We start from the raw sequence: 22399 nt of genomic DNA on the forward strand, positions 1-22399 counted from the left end.
TTTATTTTCACGATATTTTTTTGGTCATGAAAATATCAAAATAGATTGCTCGTGAAAATGTCAGTTGGTTTACAGCATTATGTATAAGTTATTTAAATTTTCAATATTGTCCCATTGTTCTGTGTTTAGACAACTATGTTGATTTTTTTTTTTTTTTTTTTTAAAGCAATTAAAAGCAATTTGTTAAGCCTGGTTAAACTCTTTTTTTATAAATGCATGTCAGAGGGACACATTTTGAAAGCTACTGTGTACGAGTATACTTCAGCCAGTATACTTATATACTTGAATCATTTCTTTATTATTTTCTAGCCGTCATGGCAACAATTTTGCAATTGGATAGTTTTATACTAGTCTATGTAGTTAAAGAAGTGATATCTTTTTATACCAACAAGCTTCATTTTAAGTCAAGTACATGTACACTCCTTGAGGCATTCATGTTTCCCATTTTAGTGTTCGTGCATCGTTTATCGTGCGTTTACATATCGTTTTGCGTTCGTTTAAACGCACGATAAACACACGACAGAAGCGTTCGTTTATTTTTGTACTTTGATTATTTCCTTGATTTAGCTGTTATTTTTTTTTGCTATTATTAATTTATATGATTTCATTAATTTTATTTTATTTTTTTTCTGTCTTCATTATACGTCAATATTATTATTTTTCATCGTTCGTCTATTGTGCCTTTAAACACACGATATGAGTGTTTGTCCTTTGTGTGTTTAAACGCACACTAGGAGCTCTCATTTATTGTGTGTTTAAACACACGATAGAAGCGTTCTTTTATCGTGCGTTTGATGAGCGTTTAGCTTGCGTTTGGGTACTGTGCATGCAGGAAACCTAAACGTCTCAAGGAATGTATGCCTAATTACATTGTACATGAAAAAGAAACAGATACAGAGAAGCTTGATTCTTTCATTTTAAAAGTCATTTAGTGGCTTATAGCACTGAATTATCTAAAATCCTGTAATATCTCATTTTGAAAATATTTTGCTGTGGAAAATTGAATAGGTAACTGCAGTGTACCTGTACATCTTAAACTGGTCTCCAATTGCATTATACTCTAATACACTGGCTTCTCAAGTCTTGCCTTGCATCTTTGAACACAGGACCAGTTTATAGTCATTTTCGTTTTAAAGCCATTTATGTGAAGCCATTGTTTATACAATCCTATTGTGATGTATCATCTGAAATTTCTCAGGTGAAATTTTTTTTGGAGACATTAAATATTTCAAATAATAATCTACATGAAACACTACTAGGTACTGATGTCATGATATTATCTATGAATACATCCATTCTTTGTTTAATGAGCTATTGTGGCAGCAGTTATGCAATCTGATAACATTGCATTATCTGCAGTTGTTCAGGTGAAACCTTTCAATACCTGTAGATGGTTACGTAACTTAGCATTGTTAGATATAGATTTTGTTCACACGACCTTCAATTGGATTGTTGTTATTTGACTTGATACCTGCACCTAATCATATTAGTGGACTTCTGTAGCTTGTTATGTAGCATGCTACTGTTATAATTTTGGCTTGCTGTGACAAATAATGCGGTTGAACTATGGGGATGTGATGAGGAATTCTGTAGCTAAACTAAGGGCTTGATAAGTAGAATTCTGCTGCAATGAAAGACTTCTGCAATAAAACTTAGTGTTTGCATTGTAAATCTGCACTTAAACTTACAGCTGGGATTCTGCATATAAACTTAGGATTTGTTTTGTTGATCTGCAGTTAAACTGTGAAATTCTGTACCACAATTAAGGGCTGCATTATGGATCTGATTTTAAAATGAAATGAAGGTTCATACTGACTTTAAATCATCCTCAGACCCAGTCAATCAACACACACCAATGTTCTCTATTGAAACTCATAAAGCACTGTAAAGGTCTTTAGTTTATGTTCTCTTATCTTTTGAAAAATTCCTCTTCACATTTCAAGATATTTCTTGAAATCTTTTGAAAATGCCAAAATGTTCCATTTTTTTAATCAGGAGGTAATTCTGTATGTTGCAAATATAATAAGTAAACAGATAAAAAAGAAGTTTTGGATCTTTCCACATCCTTGACATTTGACACTAGTACTTTTACTACCACATCAACATTCTGAAATAAAAACTTATTTGAATTTAATTGCAATATTCACACTAATTAGGGAAATCGTATTCAATTACTACTGTATTTGCATGCATTAATGTTGACATTGGGAAGACCACATAACAATCTATCCTTAACTGTTTATTCTTGTAGCTACACAAGTATTGACTTTTCAGTAACCTTTGACAAATGTGCTCATGACAAGAATTTAACGATTTTAATTAGATTTCCTAATTTTAGATGTGAAATTGACACTTATAATTTGCTCTGAGCTGACACAGACTGTTCTGCTTTTTGACTTAAATTTAAACTTCGTTTCTCAGCAAAATTCATCCAATTACAAATTATTTGAATTTTTTGAAGTTGAAAAATGGCACAGTTTCATTTCTTAAGTACTGGTAATGCTTTTTTGTTGTTCTTTTAAGGGAAATCCATGTAGTAATCTTAGTCAAATGTCATGTTTTGTTTGACAAATAAACACCATTTTATATGGTAATGACTTGCAACAATAAGCAGAATTGGCTTGTCTGTATTACAAGTACCTTTTTTCATATTATCCATTCATTATTACCCGAGTCAATTACAACAACAAAAGACCAAACAGATCTATTTATTTCCTGAATGCAATGAGGAACTAACAATATACCCATTGACAATATGTAATTATTACTTGGGTAATACAATGTGGTCATCTTTCAAAAGGTAAATAGATTGAGCAGTCTGTTGACAGTATACAACTCTGTTGAGTTCAGCATGCACTTACAGAGCAGATAAAATTACAGTGCATGCAAAGATAATGTTCAGGGGATAAAGTTTATTTTCATTTGACAATCACTTGACTTAAGTCACCTGATCAAGTTGTAGGTAGATACATGTACCTGAATATTTGACCAGCAGATTTACCTATGGAATGTCATAGAAAATGTATGTCTTCTAGTCACTTGTCCAATTATCTACCTAAGACATTTTATCAGGAAATGGCCAAATCAATCAAAAGAAGACAAAATCTCTTCTCTGAAGTAAACTGTTATTCTTGCTGTAATAGATTAGTATGGCATTCAACTGGACAAAGGCAACATAATGTTTTGAAAAAGCTTCAAAATGTGAATATATTTGCTATTAAACCTTTCAAAAATCATGAAATAATGACAAAGACTGCTGGGTAATAATTTGAAAGATAACTGAAAACCCATGGTTAACTGTGTGTAGTTGTAGTCTGATGGTATATGTACTGTTGTATTGTGTCTTTCATGGACATAGAAGAATACTGTCTGAATCTGTAGGTGGATTTCTTCCTTATTTCTTGTTTCTGTTCCTTTTAAGCATTGATATTTTATGAGCTTGGGACATGACCAGTAGTAACAAAAAATCGGTTCATGGAGATTAATTTCTGAAAAGAGCTAAATATTGTCAGTTTATGGGAGTTTGACATTTTTTTTGTGTACGGAAAGGTCAAGACAAAATATAGTTCAAATTATATCACATTGGATCAGTAAGTTTAATTTCTTAAATTTCAAGGATTTCTTAAAGTTTACATGCAAGTGATTATATAAAAATGCATGATGAAATATGAAATATTGGAATTTCTTATCTGCACTCATTGTACAGTTAATATACTGTGAGTTGTGTGTTAGTAATTTCATTTATATTTTTTTCTTGGAAGTTCAATTTTTAGGAGTTTGAATTCGACGATTTTCATTCGTCAATCAACTTGCCATATGAAAATTTTACAGATTGTTAATTTTTCTTGTATCATTGGTTTGAGCAAAGAAATTTTTTGTCATAGTAGTTTAATGTGTTCTTTTAATAGTGATCACTTGAAAAAAAAATCCAGGAAGCATCATTTATGTAACAAAGATAAAAGGAAAGTGGTTATTCATTTCATTATATTTCTAAAATTTGTGAATTAAGGAAGTGAAGATTTAAATGACAAAACCTTTTAATCCATTTTAAACTTTTTGAACATTTTCCGTTTTAGGACTAGAAGTTGGGTCCAGTAAAAGTGGCTCATGTGGAAACAGTAGCAGGGGAAGCAGTAGTAGTGGTCGCCATAGTGACCTTGTTAACCAGTTGAGTGAAGGTTCTGATCCTAAACAGTATTTCACAACAGAGGTGAGTCTCATGAGGTGTTAGCACCATAGAGAAAATAAAAGTGTGATACCTAGTCAATGAAAACTCTAATAATAATTTGATATTTATCAATAAGATTGTTCTATGACCTTGTAATTGTAAGTCCTCTATATTGTTGATAAGTGCTGGTCCTGTATGAACATTAGACCAGTGCTAGAACCAAGTGGAAAAAGTCCACTACAGCTCATGTAGGAAATTTTGATTTTGAATTTTGATATAAGATACTTTTGCCTTTCCAATATATTTTTCATTTCAAACTCTTTAAAATAAAAATTACTAAAATTTGATAAGGCATGAAATGTTTACTTGAACATTGATGCTTAGATGAAGACAACACTGGTAATACTACATTCTACAACATTTATTTTGTTTGGATATGTATACTTTTGGCAATGAAAAGCACTTTGAATGCTGTCCCCAGAGCCTAGGAAGGAGGCAATTTTGATTTTGGTTTTATTAAAGGGATTTTCTTAAGATATATGAAGTTGTAGTGTAAACCTTCATATTTTGAAATATTTTAAACTTCAGTTGTATGAGATGAAGTGTTCATGGGAAGCCCTGAGATGTTTTCATTACCCGAAAAAAATAAATTATGAATTTTGCAAGTTCACATTTAGGATGGTACAATTAACTGACTTTATTATTGTTATTTCTCCATAAATATGTTTCACACTTGATAAAACATCCATTTAAGATAATTCAGCCTGATCAAAGAAGATTTTTGTGATTATTTTTGATAATGATGCTAAGTAATGTATATTATGAACTGTTGAACTTCAATGAATTGAAAGAGGAAACCATAGTCGTTAGTCTCATTTGTTGAATAAAAAAATCAAAAGTCGTGGGAAAAATGATCATTTTTAAAAATAAAATCTGTTTTTGACAGGTTTATTAAATTAGCGGATATTACTTTTTAGCTCACCTGGCTGTAGGCCATGTGAGCTATTGCCATCACTTGGCATCCGTCGTTGTCGTCCGTCGTCATTAACAATTTTTCAAAACTCATCTCCTCTGAAAATACTCAACCAATTGGAACTAAACTTGGTGTGAATGTTTCTTGGGGTATCCTGCATAGAAATGTTGTGGGGATTTTTGATCCAACAAAAAACATGGCCCCCATTACTAAAAATAGAACGTATGGGTCAGACAGTAGTTTTTCGCACATATCTCCAAAACAGTTAGGTTTAACCAAATTCTGACATGAGGTTATAGTGCTCAGTATGATGAGATCTATCTGCGGTCAAATTTTCATTTTAATCTATTAAGCCATGTTGGAGTTATTGCCCTTTTTCAACGTTTTTGCTATTTTTAATGTTATTTCTTTCAAAAATCTTCTCCTCTGACACTACTTGACCAATTGGAACCAAACTTGGTATGAATGTTCCTTGGGGTATCATGCATAGAACTGATGTGGGGATTTATGATCCGTCGAAAAGCATGGCCGCCTTTACTAAAAATTGAACATACGGGTCAGACAATAGTTTTTCGCATATATCTCAAAAAAAAAGTTAGGTTTAACCAAAGTCTGACCAGGTTAAAGTGTTCAGCATGATGGGATCTATCAGAGGTTAAGTTTTCATTTTAATCTATTAAGCTATGTTGGAGTTATTGCCCTTTTTCAACATTTTTTGCTATTTTTAATGTTATTTCTTTCAAAAATCTTCTCCTCTGACACTATCTTACCAATTGAAACAAAAATTGGTATAATTGTTCCTTGGGGTATCCTGCATAGAACTGAAGTGGGGTTTTCTGATCCGTTGAAAAACATGGCCACTGTTACTAAAAATAGAACATAGAGGTCAGACAGTAGTTTTTCACATATATCTCCAAAACCATTAGGTTTAGCCAAATTCTTTCAATAGCTGAAATTATCCTTATTTTTAGGACTACAAAAGTCTTCGGCCATAAAATTTTGTCAGAAGCCTTCCTATAAGAGTTATTGCCCTTGACAGGGGAAAATGACAGGGGTTTTTTTTTACAGTTTTCAGCCAATGTCCTGCAAACTTCAGACTTTCATTTACTGAAATGATCCTTATGATAAGTCCTATCAAAGTTTTCTTGAGACAAAGTTGTTGGACAACTTGTTTAATTTATTACCCTTGAAAGGCAAAATTCAACCAGGTGAGCGATTCAGGCTCCTTGGAGCCTCTTGTTAAGTTGTAAAGTTGGTTATAGAGTGTTAGTAATGACTGTGTGTACAAATGTCAATGAAATTCACACAATGTCCTGAAATATTCTGTGTTTTCTGTCATTAGTTTACCATGGATACTTTACCATTACAGGAAATTCTACGTGAACTTTACATCCAGATATTATGTTTAAATAAGGAAGTTTTTCTTAAGAAAGAGAAATTTTATGGATCAATTAAACAATACTATTGGATTAATTTGAAATACAAATTTCCTGTGAAATACTTTTAACAAGTGTGGGTACCATGTAATAGTCAGTTTGTAAAGGTCATACAATAGAATTCATGGAATGATTCATTTTGGCTTCTCATGTTATGAATTTAGTTTATTAATTATTGGGAGTTAATGAACTGTCCACCAAAACAGCATAATTATGAGACTTTAAAATAATGTTCTTAGTCAGCTTCAGTGCGTGCATTTGTCACTCAAAGGTATTTTATGGATAAAAATCTTACTGGTGGATTTTGTTGAAATTTTGTGATTGGTTGATGCCTTTTGTACACGGTCATTTGTATTTATTCAAAAATATTTTGGATCAGCAAATGTTACCTGATTATAGGACTTAGATATTACTGTGCTGTAAATTTTACATGATGTGAAATCAGCAAATTTACCATTACAAAATACATCCAATGGTTTTGCTTTCTATTTTTAGCTTTCTGATGATGATGGAGCGGAAAGTGACGATAGTATACACACAATGACAGAAGCAGAATCCAAAATATCATATAAACAGTTTGGTGCAATACGGAAAGCAGGGTAGGATTATCTGATCTTGTCTCGACCCAGTTGCACAAACATCAGTTTAGGGTCCATTTTCATAAAGCATCTCAAATTGAGAATTATCTCAAGTCTTTCCTCACCTCAAGTTTAAACCAATGAGATTGTTAAGATTTGAAGAGGAATAGTGGTGTTGACTGAGTGATATATTGCAGTTAAAATTCTTTAATAGTATTTACATTTAACAAAATCTGAATTGTGTATTCCAGGATTCAGTAATCATAATAACATTCAAACATGAGAATAGGAACATTCCGAGTTGACTGGTGTTAGTGGAGCTAGTCCATTACTAATCAGAATTTTTTTCCTTCACTAAAATCCATCAGTTTAGTCTTTTAACTTTAATAAATGTAAAGTTGAGATTTTTCACTCCATTGATTTGATTTACTTGAAGGCGTCATCAAAATATTACTAAACAGTCAATCAAATGTCTTCTGTTTATAAAAGAAAAGTTAAAATATTGTAAGTTTTAACTCAAAATTAATGTAACTTTACTCCCAAGTTGCCATTATCGTGACCTTGCTCCAGTAAAAAACATTTGGATTTATCAAATGATACAATATTATGACAGTTAGTGATGTGAAATTATTGTGCTATTGTAATAATAGGGTGTCTATATATCATTGTTATCACTAGCTAGTATTGGCTTACCAATCTACTGTTGTATTTCATAATGTTAGGGCTATAAGTCACCTCTTACGTTACCAATAGACAAAATTCTATATCCATGGCGCTTTTCTAATGGTTAGAAATAGTTATATACTAAGAAAACCAAACCTTTATCACATAACTTTATTTAGAATGACCTAAATTGATTAATTGATAAAAAGTGATCTTCTTAATCCCTGAATCTGTCAACATCCTTCTTCAGAACTCACTGAAGCTACTATGTACAGGATGTATTTGGTTAATTATTGTGACATATGAAATATGAAAAGTTATAATGTTGTGGTATATGAATGTGAATTTGGAGGGTAAGTGCTATAATGTTCTTACAAATAGCTTCTATATATAATCAGGGTTCTACATGATATATTTTAAAGTAATAATTTCAAACCCTAAAAACAACTTTGACCAGAAATGACTTATGTTTTTTTTTTCACACTCGAGTAAGCAGATTAATTGTCAAATTTAATGGTATTGAAAAAGTTACTCATTGCTTTGTTATCTATGAGTGCTTTACCTTTTGTATGAAAGTACATGTACTGGTAAAAAAGATGAAAACCTTAGATTGATATTGCATTATTATTTTAAAACAAGGTATTATTTGAATGTTGAATGAATTGTAAGACTAACTCTTACTAAGGGGGTTAGTCATGCCGGCATGGCTAAGGGATAAGGTTAGTTAGATAACAAAAAGCAAGGAATCTTACTAACCCCCCTCCCTTTTAGTCATGACAGCATGACTAACCCTCTTAGTAGGGTAAGTTTCATAAATATTTTTTTACTTATTTTCTTAAATCCAAAATAGTTCCAAATTCAAATAATACGTTGTTTTAAAAATTTTACTTTTGGGGAATCTCAAGGTATGAATTACTGCCATATGTAATTTCTTTTTGAAAAACTGTCACGTTTATTGGAGGCCACATAATTCTTATTTTCTAAAACTTTTCAGATCAAAGGAAATCAGTTGAAAGGAGTATTAATTGTTCATATTATTTTCAGCCCAGAAAATGATAACATTTGCCAGATCAATATTGATATTGCATAATTTTTAGTTGAATGTGCACTTATTTTGCTAACTCATCCATTTTTTGTAGAGCATGCATGCATACATGACTTGGAAATTGAAGAATAAAATAATAGAAATAATTTAATTGGATCAAATTAACTAAAAACACTTGAATTTCAGGACATATTTCAATGAGAAAAATATTACCAGCCACGTTCTATAAATTTTACCTATGAAATCTCATTATATTAATTCAACTTTAGTTGAAATTAGTTTGTCATAGCCTTGAACAATTAACCTGTTACAAACCCCTCTGTTTCATAAAAAAAAATCATTGAAATTGCATCGGGACAGTTATGTGTGGCATTTTGATTTAGGTTACACTACCATTCCAAGAGTTCTATACATTCATTGAACATTCAAGAAACAAAATAAAACTATTTCTTAAAAAAATTAACCTGTTTTCTCTACTTTTTATAAACATAACATAAGTTGAAGAATATACTTTTTATACTAATACATGTATTGTGTATGGTATTACATGTATTATATATCCAACAAATTAGTATAATGTTAACTGAAATATTTATAACTATATAATAGAAGGGTTATTGCATGAATACTGGTGAATATTGTCCTGAGCAGAATATTATATTGCAAGAGCTTGCGATATTCACCAGTATTCATGCAATAGCCCTGTATTATTGGTATTGGAGGTCAACCTGTCTAAATTCAAAATTTTTTTCAATGAGCTAGAAAAAATGCAATATCAACCCAAATTTGCAATTTATATCTAAGGTACATCCTTCTTTGCCAGTTACAATTAAAAACATGCCAATGGTTACAAATAGGAAACCAAAATCTCCAATTATTTCTGATTACATGTATTTAAGAAAAAAGTGATCAGTGTTAAAGATATGTTTCACATGCGTGTACCATACTAAAACCTAAATATGAATTTTATTTTTTATTATATTAGATGGCTTGTTGTCATGAATTGGTTAGTACACAAACCTAAATATGAATTTTATTTATCTTATTTTAGATGGCTTGTTGTCAAGAATTGGTTGGTACACAGAAAGAGAAGATTAGAGCATGCTCCAAAAAGGAAGTGGAAGCGGTACTGGGTGTGTCTAAAAGGAACAGTTTTATTATTCTATGACTGTAACGAGCAGAATTCTATCACAGAGGATAGTGTTCCCAGGCATATACTTGGTAGGTTTGTGATATCACTGGTCCACACTCACATGAGAAAGTGCATACAGACTTGTATTGTACTCATAATTTATGAGCAGGTATCTGATGTCGATTTTGCATCAGATGTCATAAGTTGGCCATTTAGATGTTGTATCATATGATAAACTTTATGCTTAAGACTTTTTGTGAAATCCATTCCTGTAATTTGCAAAGAGAAAATTTCTGACAGCTTTCCATATATATCCATTGATAAAAGTCCCTCCCCTTTTATTTACAGTTTTAGAAAAATTAACACTAGGTATACTAGTCTCCAATTTTGGCTGACACTCTATTGTTGCATATAGAAGTATAAAACTAAACTTTATACATCCATTGACTTGAATGTTGTACACATACTGCCTGTAGTAGAGGGTGTTACTCCATTGACTTGAATGTTGTACACATACTGCCTGTAGTAGAGGGTGTTACTCCATTGACTTGAATGTTTTACACATACTGCCTGTAGTACAGGGTGTTACGCTGCACATGAGGTAAATATATCAGCCCAGACGAAGTCGAGGATGATATATTTACAGAGTGTGATACGATGCGTAACACCCTCTACTACAGTATGTGTTATATTATGCTGAATACGAGAGTGTGGTATATCATGACATCGAGGGTGATATATCATGTGATATGTCACTTTCGTCAGGGTGATATATCGATCCACCAATTACTGTTCAGTGGGGGCAGGGCAGGAAAGGATGCGCAGGGAATAGACTAAAATAACTCATCACCCATTACCCAATCAGAATTCAAGATTTTTGTATGAAGTATAATATATTGTAAGCATCAACTGTATAGCATATGAAACAGACTATAACTTGTTTTTGAACCTGATGAAGGGTTGAAGAAATAGTTTTGAAATAACTTTGCAAGATCAGATTAGTTTGGCAATAATGAACCTATTGAAGGTACATAAAAAAAAAACTAATACTATTCAACATAGTTATTCCCATATTTCTGCTATATGCACCATACATGTATCTGCTAAATATTGTATAGGAAATTAACTTAATTGTCTCCCCTGTACAAGTAGAATTATCGTCTAGAACAATGTATTGAAAATCGGATCTTAAATGAATATATAGAAATACAGCAGAAAATATAATTAATGGAATTATGAGAACCAAAGTGTCAATTGTCTCTATAGTTGATTTTTTGTTTTTTTACATAATATAGTTAATTTTAAGTGTGTGAATTTTAAGTTTATATGATATTGAAATATTGACATGTCTGAATTCCATATTTTACTTATATATATAAAATATGGATAAAATATTTGAGTCCTCTACAAAGTGGAATTTTGCGTACTTGATTATAATTTAATTAGATTGCTGATTTCTCATCTATGTAAGATTGTTTATTTACAATAAACTAACTTCTAATATCATTAATGTCGATCAATCCGCAGTCCGCAATTCGAATAGTTCTGATTAAGGAGCAAATCTTTATTTTGACTTTAATTGATTAGAAATTATATTGTAAGTATTGTTTTTTAATTTTTTACCAAGCTAGCATAACCAACTTTTGGGCTGATTTCGAACATGATTAAACTGCCCAAGGTTTGGTTACTTCGCATAACCTTATCAAAAACTAAAAACAATCCTTAAATAGAAATACTTAGAACTGAAGTTTAAGTAATGATGAAGAAAAGTGTGGTTGGCGTATTTGTCTTTGTAAATGTTGGGATGATTATGTAAACCGAAAAAGAACTGGAGCTAACCTAGGCATCAACGAAATCTTTAGGGATTTCAATTTATTGAAATTTAGCAATCATGATAAATGTATTATCAAGCAATATTCTTAATTTTAATTCATTTTTCAGTGATAGAAGGTGGAATAGCCCAGGCTGTACCAGAGCATCCAAAGAGAGATAATATCTTTTCACTTAGCACCGCATTTGGTGATGCCTACCTATTTCAGGTATGTATTTAAGTAGCACTCCAGCTAAGAATCATGCAAAATGTGATACATGGTTGGAAAGCCTACATATTTTAATTTTTTATATCTTCTTTGAAATGCTTTCGTAAACAGAAATTAACATTTGGTTTTTCATATAACCCGTGCTCATAGGAGATAAAAATTATATAGAATGCACTGTAGAATTCAAAAGTAAGGGAGATAAATCTGTAAATGACACTCAAATACAGTAGAATCTATTGGATTTTCAACATTTATTTTCTCCATAGAGCAGGCAGATTTGAATGAATAATTACACATTTCATAATATAGACCCATAAAACAACTTAATTACAAAAATAAAAATATGTAGCCTTTTTGGGGGTGTATCTCATTTTTCAGATTTTGCATGATTCTTACAAAGACCGCTATTTAAAGGGTTGTATTTGAGAGTTTTAAGGAAATATGTTTTGAGGATGGTTTATAATCAGGATGGTGAATTTGAATGCTGAACTTATTTTAACCTTTAGAACTTTGTAAAGTCACATTTGCTATAAGTTTAACTTAGGGAAGTAAATGCAGGGCAGGACAATAGTGCAGATTTAATAGTGGCATTGGTTTGATATGACTGATGAAAACCTATAAATGTGATATGTGAAAACCATAGATGGTGTAGAAACTAAGATCTATAACTTTGGCAGTGGAAAGCATTTAAATTACTTCTTGCAATAATGTCTGAAAGAAAGAAAAAATATATTAAAATAAAATGCAAAAATTAGTTTATAAATAATTTTAATAAATATTGCAGGCTTTATCTACTACTGAAGTTGAGAACTGGATATGTGCCATACATTCAGCATGTGCTTCTTCACTGGCTCGACAACATGGCAAAGACAACACACTCAAACTCATCAAAAGTGAACAACATAAACTGGAGAATAATATTGATGTGGTAAGATATAACGACTCACTTGTATGCAGCTTCCAACCTATCAAAATGTCTGATGTCATCCATGTTGGAGTGGTAACATACTTTCTTTTAATGTTGGAATAAGTTTCATCAGACTTACTCTAAACCATGTTTATATACCAATAAATATAGAATGAGAGTTATTAACAATGTAATATTTTGGGGAGTAGGGGTAACCTGTTTTCTTCCTAAAATTTTTTCCATAGGTTTTGGTCATGAGGTATTAAGAATTAATAGTACAAGACATTTAGAATCTAAACCGCTGAGAATGCAAGATAGAGAAATCTCAGATACCCAAGGTTAAGATTTTGAGGGTGTCTGACATTTCCTAGTCTTGCATTTTCTAGTGCTGTTTGATTCTTTTTCTCACTGTTAAAATTGCTTTTATGGTAGTAAGTTATTCAGAACACCCTGCTTGCTGCTAATTTTTTGTATTTTCAAGATGTCATTAACATTTGTAAGTGAGATTATGGAACTGCACATGCCTAAATATAGAAATATTCTTTGTTTGAAAAATGAGAAAAAGAACTGTTACTCATACGTTATGCCAGAGCTTGCCAAAACTATACAGACTTTGTATCGGGCTAGAATTCTAACGAATAGGCTTCTGGAACAGGGTTATGTTTTTACAAGATTGAAGTCATCACTACAGAAGTTTTATTGTTCGTCATCATGAACTTGTGGATCATTACAGTGTATCCATCTGCGCCATGAAAACTGATTTGTTCAGTGTGTCATAGTTTTCCTTTCCTCTTTTGTCTACCCCGGACTTGACTTTTTATGAGCAACTCAGTGGGTGTTTCTAGAAAAGCAGAGGACGCTTACCATACAGGTGCACCTGGTCCATGCTCCCAGTTTTTAGTGGAGTTGGAGTTGCTCATTTGCTTTTGTTACTTTGCATGTATGATTTTAGTTACTTTATGTTCTTTGTTGTGTATGTCTGTTTTCCATGTCTGATCTTTGTCCCTGGATTACATTCTTTTGATTACCACTGTAACCTTGGTTCCCTTGATTACTCATTAACAACATTTGGTAATAAATTCTTTCCCAATTTTCTTTTTTCAGGATGTAAAAATGAAAAAAATGGCAGAGCTACAACTAACTGTTGTCACTGATCCCAGATCTCGTCAAGCTATCATCAAACAGATTGCCCAATGGGAAGAGAATTTAGAGAAGCTATATATAGAACAGTATCGACTACGATGTTATATATCTACGTTACAGGGAACAGAGTTACCAAATCCAAAGGTACTGAGCTTATGAAAGTATAAGTATTCAGGATTAGAATTAATTTTGTGATACATGTTCTTCTATTACTTCTACTACTACATGTAGTACAATTTACTGCTGCAGTGAAACCCTATCTGAACTGAACCTGGAATGATATGAGAACCTGTGTAAACCAAACTAATGTTAAAGTTCACTGAACCTGGAATGATATGAACACCTGTGTAAACCAAACAAATGTTAAAGTTCACTGAACCTGGAATAATATGAAACCTGTCTAAACCAAACCAATGTTAAAGTTCACTGAACCTGGAATGATATGAAAACCTGTCTTAACCAAACCAATGTTATAGTTCACTGAACCTGGAATAATATGAAACCTGTCTAAACCAAACCAATGTTAAAGTTCACTGAACCTGGAATAATATGAAAACCTACATTAACCAAACCAAAGTTAAAGTTCACTGAACATGGAATGATATGAAAACCTGTCTAAACCAAACCAATGTTAAAGTTCAAAAGGGGTTTGGTCTAGACAGGTTTCATTGTATTTAAGATGTATATGGTCATCACAACTTAAGTAGTTGTATAATTGATTTTTTTCTAAAGTATGAAATTTAAATGAATGCATGCATGTGTTTATGTTCCTTTGTTAATATTCAGGACCAGTTAATATTAATGTTTTTTTTTCTTTCTTTTGAAGGTTTTATTAGCAAATGCATCAAAAACTACAAAAGGAACATTAGGTAAAATTGGAGTTTTTACAGTCACATCATTTCATGCTCTGGTTGCTGCAAGGCGTCCTTTGGTGGTACCAAACATCTATGGAAAGGGAAGTCACAAAGGTGGTATGCTGTCTCCAAGGGGTGATGGAACATTTAAATACAGTGCCAAAGTTCAGAATCCATCTACCAGTCTTGATACATCGTAAGTAGTAGCAGCATTTTAACCTTTACATGTTTAACAACTTTGCATTTCAGCCATTTCCAGTATTGTTCATGGTGGATAATTTTTTAAAGGTACTATACCTCGGCGTCACATAAATAACATACTGTTAAAATTTGAATAAAAATATTTTCTACGACTTTATTGACACCAATCGTCGTTTAAATTGTCTTAAATGACCTGCTCATTCGTTTAGCCAAACAGCTTCTCAAAAACAAGTCGCTTATTAGGTTAAATCATGCGTAACAAATCCTTACGGGAAAATCCCATACTAATATCCGCCATGTTGGTTTTTACGGGACGATTTATTTACAAACGAAGTTCGTAAGTTCCCGTCGAACTCCGGTGACAATCGTCTGCTTGATCAACTTCTCAGTATTGTACGTTGTTCGCGTAAAATAAATCCGAGATATCCGAAATAACGCCGAAGTGCATTCTGGGTTCTTCGGTTTTTGGACAAACCATTTAAACGTAAACAACATCTCCTAGCAACCTGATCACTGTAAACATGGCCGACTTTTTACAATGTAAATATTGGCACCTAGAATTAAAATCTGACCGGAATTTAACGATTCAATGTTTAGGGAGAAGCCGTTTGGCTAAACGAATGAGCAAGTCATTTAAGACAATTTAAACAACGGTAGGTGTCAATAAAGTCGTAGAAAATATTTTTATTTAAATTTTAACAGTATGTTATTTATGTGACGCCGACTATAAGTTAAGTGTATTTTAGCAGCCTTTCAGAAAATGCAACAAAAGAGATCCACAAAGTATTTATTCTGAGCTTCAGTTCCTTGTCCAACATTAAGAATTGTCCAAATTAGAAAACCAACATTTTGTTTGTCCTTTTTACCAAAAGAATTATAAAATTTTACCTGAACCAAAATAATCCGCCATACAGTATTGGATTTTTTTAAAACTTGCAAATTCAATTTATATACATTGTATGTACTAGTATTATATGAAAAAATGCTACTTTTAATGCCAGCAAATTCTTATTAAAATCAGTCATTTTGTTACGCCGAGAGTGTAAATATGCGGAAATATTATATTTGTGAAAGAATATGTTTATTTTGTGCAATTATGATATTGAGTGCATGATAACATTGTATAGGTGATTTATAGTAGATTTGATATATTTTTAAAATAAGACTTTTTTTCCAGATCTGTATATAAAGCTGCTGACATAGATGAAGTCGTAGCTGATATGTATAGGGATGGTCCTGATGGTCTGTCTGATAATTCCATGTCAGAAGAAAACTCTTTGGCAGAGTCATTATCCAGGATATCTTTACCAAATCAACAGGTATGGAGGGAATTTTAGAAGATTTGGGTTCTAACCTCAGGTATACCAGAGTATTTTAAGTACTTTTCCGTCTAAGAATCGGGCAAAATGTATATAAGGTGTGGCACATGAAGGAAAAAACTCAAGAGATTTTATTGCATTAACCAATTAATTATACCTGATAAACACCAGAAATAACCATCAAAGTATTTGTAAAATTTGCCTTTTTAAGATATTGGTAGGTCAAATTTAGTTAAAATGCACTACGAAAAAATGGGGGGGGGGGAATTTTCCCACACTTTTCCCCAATATAAGCAGTCAAATACTGAATATATTTTAGAGAAAAATTATTAAATTGGGGAAAATGATGAGCCACCCATGGCCTGATTCTGACACGGAATGGTACTTAATACCATACCATAAGGTGCTAAGGTATTTCAAAGGATTCAGGCTCTATCCACGTATTTATCAAAGGACATTCTCACCAAACCAGTAGGAATGTGGGTCTTTTAATGGGTTTGGGTCACCTCACAGGTTTATCATTCTTAGTGGTATTCCGGATGGAGAGAGAATCATTGTTGTATTGATTTTAGGCATACTTTCCCTTTATAAACCAACTAAGGGATGGAGGGAAAAACAAAAATAAACTTTTATTTTTAAGAACCATATTAAAACTCACATCCAAAAGAAAACTTTGTCTAATTAAAAAAGAAAATATGAAATTTAGGTCTTGGGAATTACTGTAGAAATAGAGTTTGCCTGAATCAGATAGCATTGGCATTTGTATTTAATTGTGTCGAGTTACGGTGAAAAATTAAAGAAAAAGGTTAAGAATATGAACTACTTTCCAGGAGGTTAAACCTAGACCTAAAGAAGAGGTGAGTGTCATCTGCAACATGTTAGAATTGTGTATTCAGGAGCCTGCTGCTGTCTTACTAAACTTCTTATCTTGTCTGATTCATAATTATCTCCCTTTCATTCCATTACAATTATCTCCCTTACTAGCAGTTGTGCATTGACTTGTCATACTAGTGAGGTAGACCGCATATGACCTTTCTATCATTATTATAATAAGTATTCTAAGCATATCATGCATCAACCAGTCATGTAAGAATGTTTGAGCTACATACACATATACCAATGCTTTCCTGTATAATTTCATACCTTTTCAGACTGTTTTGAAATTCAATATTTGATACATGTAGATGTAAAAAAAAATGTTTAGAAAAAATTTATTATGTTTAGAGATGTCAAGTATGTTATTGTATGTCCCTGGTTTGTTTTGTATCTCATTTAATTTTTAACATCGTATTAAAAATTCCCAGTTAGTATAAAATATTCCTATTTGTTATATCTGAAATGATGACCAGAAGTAGATATTTCATTGGTTTTTGTACTTAGAAACAAAATCACAAGCTTTTTTGCTGTTTTAATACTTTTAGTATCATCTTTTTTGTAACTTTTCACTATAAATATTTGTATCAGTTGTGTTTCAATAGTGATTTTTAAGCAGTGAAACCTTTTGGTATTTGCACCGTACTTCCCTAATTTTGTAACTGTGTGCTTATGATTTTTAACTTTGTTGAATTGAGTGGTTTTGCACTTTCTCTTTCCTTTACTGTTTTCTGTTTTTTGGGGGGTTTTTCTTTGCTCATCTAAGGGAGATAATCACTATAATGTTATAAAAACCAATCTCTGCTGTATGATTCAGTGATAAATTCTAGACAATATAGTATGTAGGCATGTCTTTTAGCAGAATGAAATCATTATGTTTAAAACAGCTGACAGTTAAAATTTTACACAAATGATTTGCAGAATTTGTTTTGAGAGTTATCATGTTTGACACCATTTTTATTGTCTGTTTCCATTTCTTCTGCACTTTTAGATTGCTGCTTTTTAGGAATGGCTAGAAAGTCATTAGTATATAATCATAGGACATATATCAGATTCTCAGAATACTTCTGCATTTTGAAGAAGCCATACCACATATTTATATAATCAAGAACAAAACTAGTATACATAGTGGAGTAGATTTAAAAAAAAAAAAAAACTTGATGTTTTTTTTTTTGTTTTTTTTTTTGTTTGACTGATTGGGTGGTAGTATCATGGAAAGCCCCCTGTTCTTTACTTATCTTCTTTACTACAAAATAAATATTTTTATATAGATTCGTAAAAATGGTTTTCATTAATTATATTTGTTTCAATCTATATAGCAAACTTTTATATAATTACTGGTTGCTAAAAAATGAAATGTCATATTTTATATCTTTTTTGAAAATCATTCAATTTGAAACTTTGAATGCTACTTAGGTAATCCATTTCACATGAGTTAGAGCTGCATTAGATACAATGTATCTGTATTATAAAGGCTTATATTGAGTGTTTTTTATTTCACAGAACCTAATCACCATAAAACCTGTATATCAATAACAGCTACATCATTTGATATATTGATATTCTTAGAAAATCTCTTTCATTAACACCGAATATGAATGAGAAAGACAAACGAAGCGAAGCATAGACTTTTTATGGCTCTTTGTGTGATGTTAGACTTCTCCCTTGTAGACTGTCATTTCTGACAGGGCAATTAAGTTATTGCCTGAGGGTGTCATTAATTCCTGTGTATTGAGTCCTTAGTGTATTGCCTGGCTTGTGTATTAGTCTTCTTATTTATGTTGTCATATTTTATTATTTCCTGGACAGTGGATTTTTGAGGTGAAAGGAAATAATTTTATAAGTGATATTGTTTTCCTGTATTGATAAAGTAAGTGATTTTTTTTAATTTTAGGTTTCTTACATTAAAGTAAGATATGATATTTTAACTAGCTGGAAGTACTGTACATGGTATGTGTGCATGTATTTCATTGCAGTTTCAAATTATAAATACTAAATGTTATTTTTTTTTTTTTTTCATTATCAAGAAAAGTTCAAACTCCTCAAACAAAGCAAATTTTTAATTTTAGGTTCTATGAAGTACTTTAATATTTAGAACTTATAATATAGTACATTGCATAATTTTTTTCAAATATATGATGAGAAATTGATATAAAATGACATGAAGTCTTTAGTATCTGGAAATTGTTCTATTTCAAAATGTTGCCCCTTTTAATATATATTTTTGATTTTTCATTATTTTTTCGTTTATTTTTATTTTGTTTATATTTTTTTTTTTTTACTATTTATGTTGTATGATTCATTCTAGTAAAAAGAAAAAAAGCTCAATACTTTCCCTGTTTTCTATTGATTTAATTCATTTAATCAATTTTTATGCACATGCTGCAATTTGCATGCAGATCTAATCAGACACCTTTTTAAACATCAAAGGTGTGTGCAGCAGTGCATTTTCGTCTAGCCAGGCATGTTAAAAATCTGATAACAAATGCATTGTCTGGATTAGAGCTAAGGACATTACACAAAAAAGAAAAGCATAGAACAGAAAGCAGGTTTTGGTAGGTAAAAGTTGGGATATATTTGTGCACTGACTTCCTTGATTTTTTTTCAAAAGACATATAAATATTTATGCAGAAAGGTTGATAGATATTGTGACATCCTTGATGTATAGCTAGATTGGATTTGTTGGTAACGTCTTCAAGGTATGGTTTGTTGATTTGGATTTTGAAATTTCAATTTGATTGAAATGATTGATAAATTGTGTTTTGACAATCTGATTATCAATATTTAAAGATTAATTGAATGACTCGTGTCTGTTTCACAGGAAGATGCTATTCAATGTTTTATACCCGTTATCTAAACTTGGCACAGTCTTTTTTTTTACTTCATGTAATGCAGGTTAAAATTATACTGTTTAAGAGATATGTTGCTCGTGGAATTAGTGGCCAAATATGGCAGTAATGTCCCATCAAATGCCCTAGTATTGCTAAAGAGCCCTTTTATACCTGTATATTCAAGACAGCAATGTTTATACACTGCTACTTACTGACAAATTGAAGCCTGAAAAAGTATTTTATGTAGCTTTCTTTATAAAATATTAAGAACACTTTAGAACTAGTTACTATTAATCAAAGTTAGATGCCAATATAAGTTAATATCAGTGAATATGGTTTAATCCCAAATCCTATATATAAGTTCCTGTGTACTTGACATTCTCAAGCATCCTCTTCCTGCAAAATGTTCTTAACCAGAAATATGTACCGTTAACTGACTGGTAGCTAATGATTTAAAAAAAAAAATTAAAATGGCTTGTGAAGTTGAATTAAACGGGGAGTCCGTAACACGTACGTTTTCAAGGAAAGGACACAATAGGGTTGTGGTACACAAGAAACTTCCATGCCTGATGCTTCCTAGTATGCAGGTATGTAGGAATTGCAATTTGCTTTTATATTTCGCCATTATGAAGCTGTCAAGGACATTTCTATACTTGTCTATACACATGAGTACCACCGGTATCTTTTCTATTACAGTTAATTGATATTTTCTATGGGTATATTATATGAATTTATATCGTGGTTGTCATCAAAAAGAAAATAAGACCCCACAAAAATATTCATGTCTCTTGTTTAGGGTTAAATATAGAACTTATAGGCCAACCAAATAGGAACAGTTGTAGTGTATAACTGGTGTCTGTTTGGATACCTGCCATAAATATAAAAATTATAATTTTTTCATTCAAACATTATTTGGTGTTAGAGCTAAAAAATGAAAAAGGAGGCTTTAATTTTGTTTGATATGGAATAAAAAATTCCTGCAATATCTTTTTATTATTATTATTTCAAACATTATGAAGGAATAATTATGTATAGCATCAGAAGTTCTATATGTTTGTAAATTTTTCAAACGCTTTCTCACGAAGCACTGATTTTATCATCCGCTTCATTATCTTGTAGTGTTGGTGTTTTTTTTTTCTTTTGATGTTCCAACTTTAAGACATTTATCTATTTTCAGATCTTTTAAAAAAAGGAACCATATTATTTTATACACTTTTTACACCATAAATAAACAAATTAGTAATAATTAGCCAGCTATAAATGACAATAAAATTCATATTTTACAAGAAATTTAAGCTCCAGGCATGGTAATTGACACAAGAAGAGATGTACAAGTCCATCACAATCCTTATTAACTGTTCAAATATTGTCAATGGAGCCGTCAGATCTGGTTTAAGGGGGTACATAGTTTTGAATGGGAAGGGCAGTATGTTTTCATGTAGGCCTCATGGGCATTTATGTTGTCTTTAATAACACAAATATTTTTAAAGCTCTGTAGCTAAATATCATGAGCTGGATTACACAGAGAATGTTTTTGTAATGACTCTGGTTCTTGTAGCTTCTCTGTATGTCAGAATATCTATATTTGATGTGTTCAACAGTAGTGAATTGAAGATCAATTTAAGCATGATGTGGAATTGAAGGAATTTTGACATTCAAACAAAATAAGTTTTATATGCAAATATCTTGAATGATTTATTAATGCTGGTTGTTTAATGATGTTTTGAAGTGAACAGTGCTTGATACAGTAAGAAGTGTATCGACTTGGAAAATAGCATTTGACTAGCATGTAATAGGATTTTCTTATAATGCTGTTATAAGGGGAAAATAGATTTCAAGGGAAACTATTGAGCTTGTATGACATATATGTTACAATAAGGAAACAGCAGAAATAATTAATTTACAATATAATTAGCTGAGATACAAAAAAAATTGGTATAAATGACATTTTTTCTGATCAACTCCATTTGTTTGAGCATAAGCTCTATGGGAAGATACTTTTGTGAGAACTTGTGATATACTGGACTGGATACTTGCATGAACAATTTGAATGAAGTTTAAATAAAACTTTCTTTTCTGAGGATGATTTTTTTTTAAAACTGATTTGGATATTTGAAAGCAGGACTGGCTGATGATCCTGAACATATAGATTTTCTGGGATTTTATATCTAAAATTTGAAGTGATCCATTTTAAAAGCAACAATGTTGAAATTGTGTTGCGCTTGTATCAATATTTA

General features: G+C 31.4%; 1 protein-coding gene across 8 annotated transcripts in view; it reads left to right on the forward strand.

Moving 5' to 3' along the window:
• Positions 1-22399, forward strand: part of LOC148614359 (protein still life, isoform SIF type 1-like) — a 118678-nt gene that overhangs the window by 80709 nt on the left and 15570 nt on the right. For 7 of the 8 annotated variants that reach the window (XR_015923647.1, XM_088588459.1, XM_088588465.1 and 4 more), the window contains 9 exons: positions 4077-4210; positions 7073-7176; positions 9915-10084; positions 11937-12034; positions 12819-12962; positions 14046-14228; positions 14911-15134; positions 16317-16458; positions 17289-17315. Coding sequence is in view for 7 of the 8 variants with exons in the window: in XM_088588459.1 (XP_088444585.1) it covers positions 4077-4210; positions 7073-7176; positions 9915-10084; positions 11937-12034; positions 12819-12962; positions 14046-14228; positions 14911-15134; positions 16317-16458; positions 17289-17315 (1226 nt within the window). In the remaining variant the exon portion in view is untranslated. The remainder of the gene's footprint in view (positions 1-4076; positions 4211-7072; positions 7177-9914; positions 10085-11936; positions 12035-12818; positions 12963-14045; positions 14229-14910; positions 15135-16316; positions 16459-17288; positions 17316-22399) is intronic. The other variant, XM_088588464.1, reaches the window with a different exon arrangement.

The sequence above is a fragment of the Perna viridis genome, chromosome 6 (genome assembly GCF_037379345.1).
Source record: "Perna viridis isolate PV_CMFRI_1.1 ecotype Kerala chromosome 6, ASM3737934v1, whole genome shotgun sequence".
Lineage (NCBI taxonomy): Eukaryota > Metazoa > Mollusca > Bivalvia > Mytilida > Mytilidae > Perna > Perna viridis.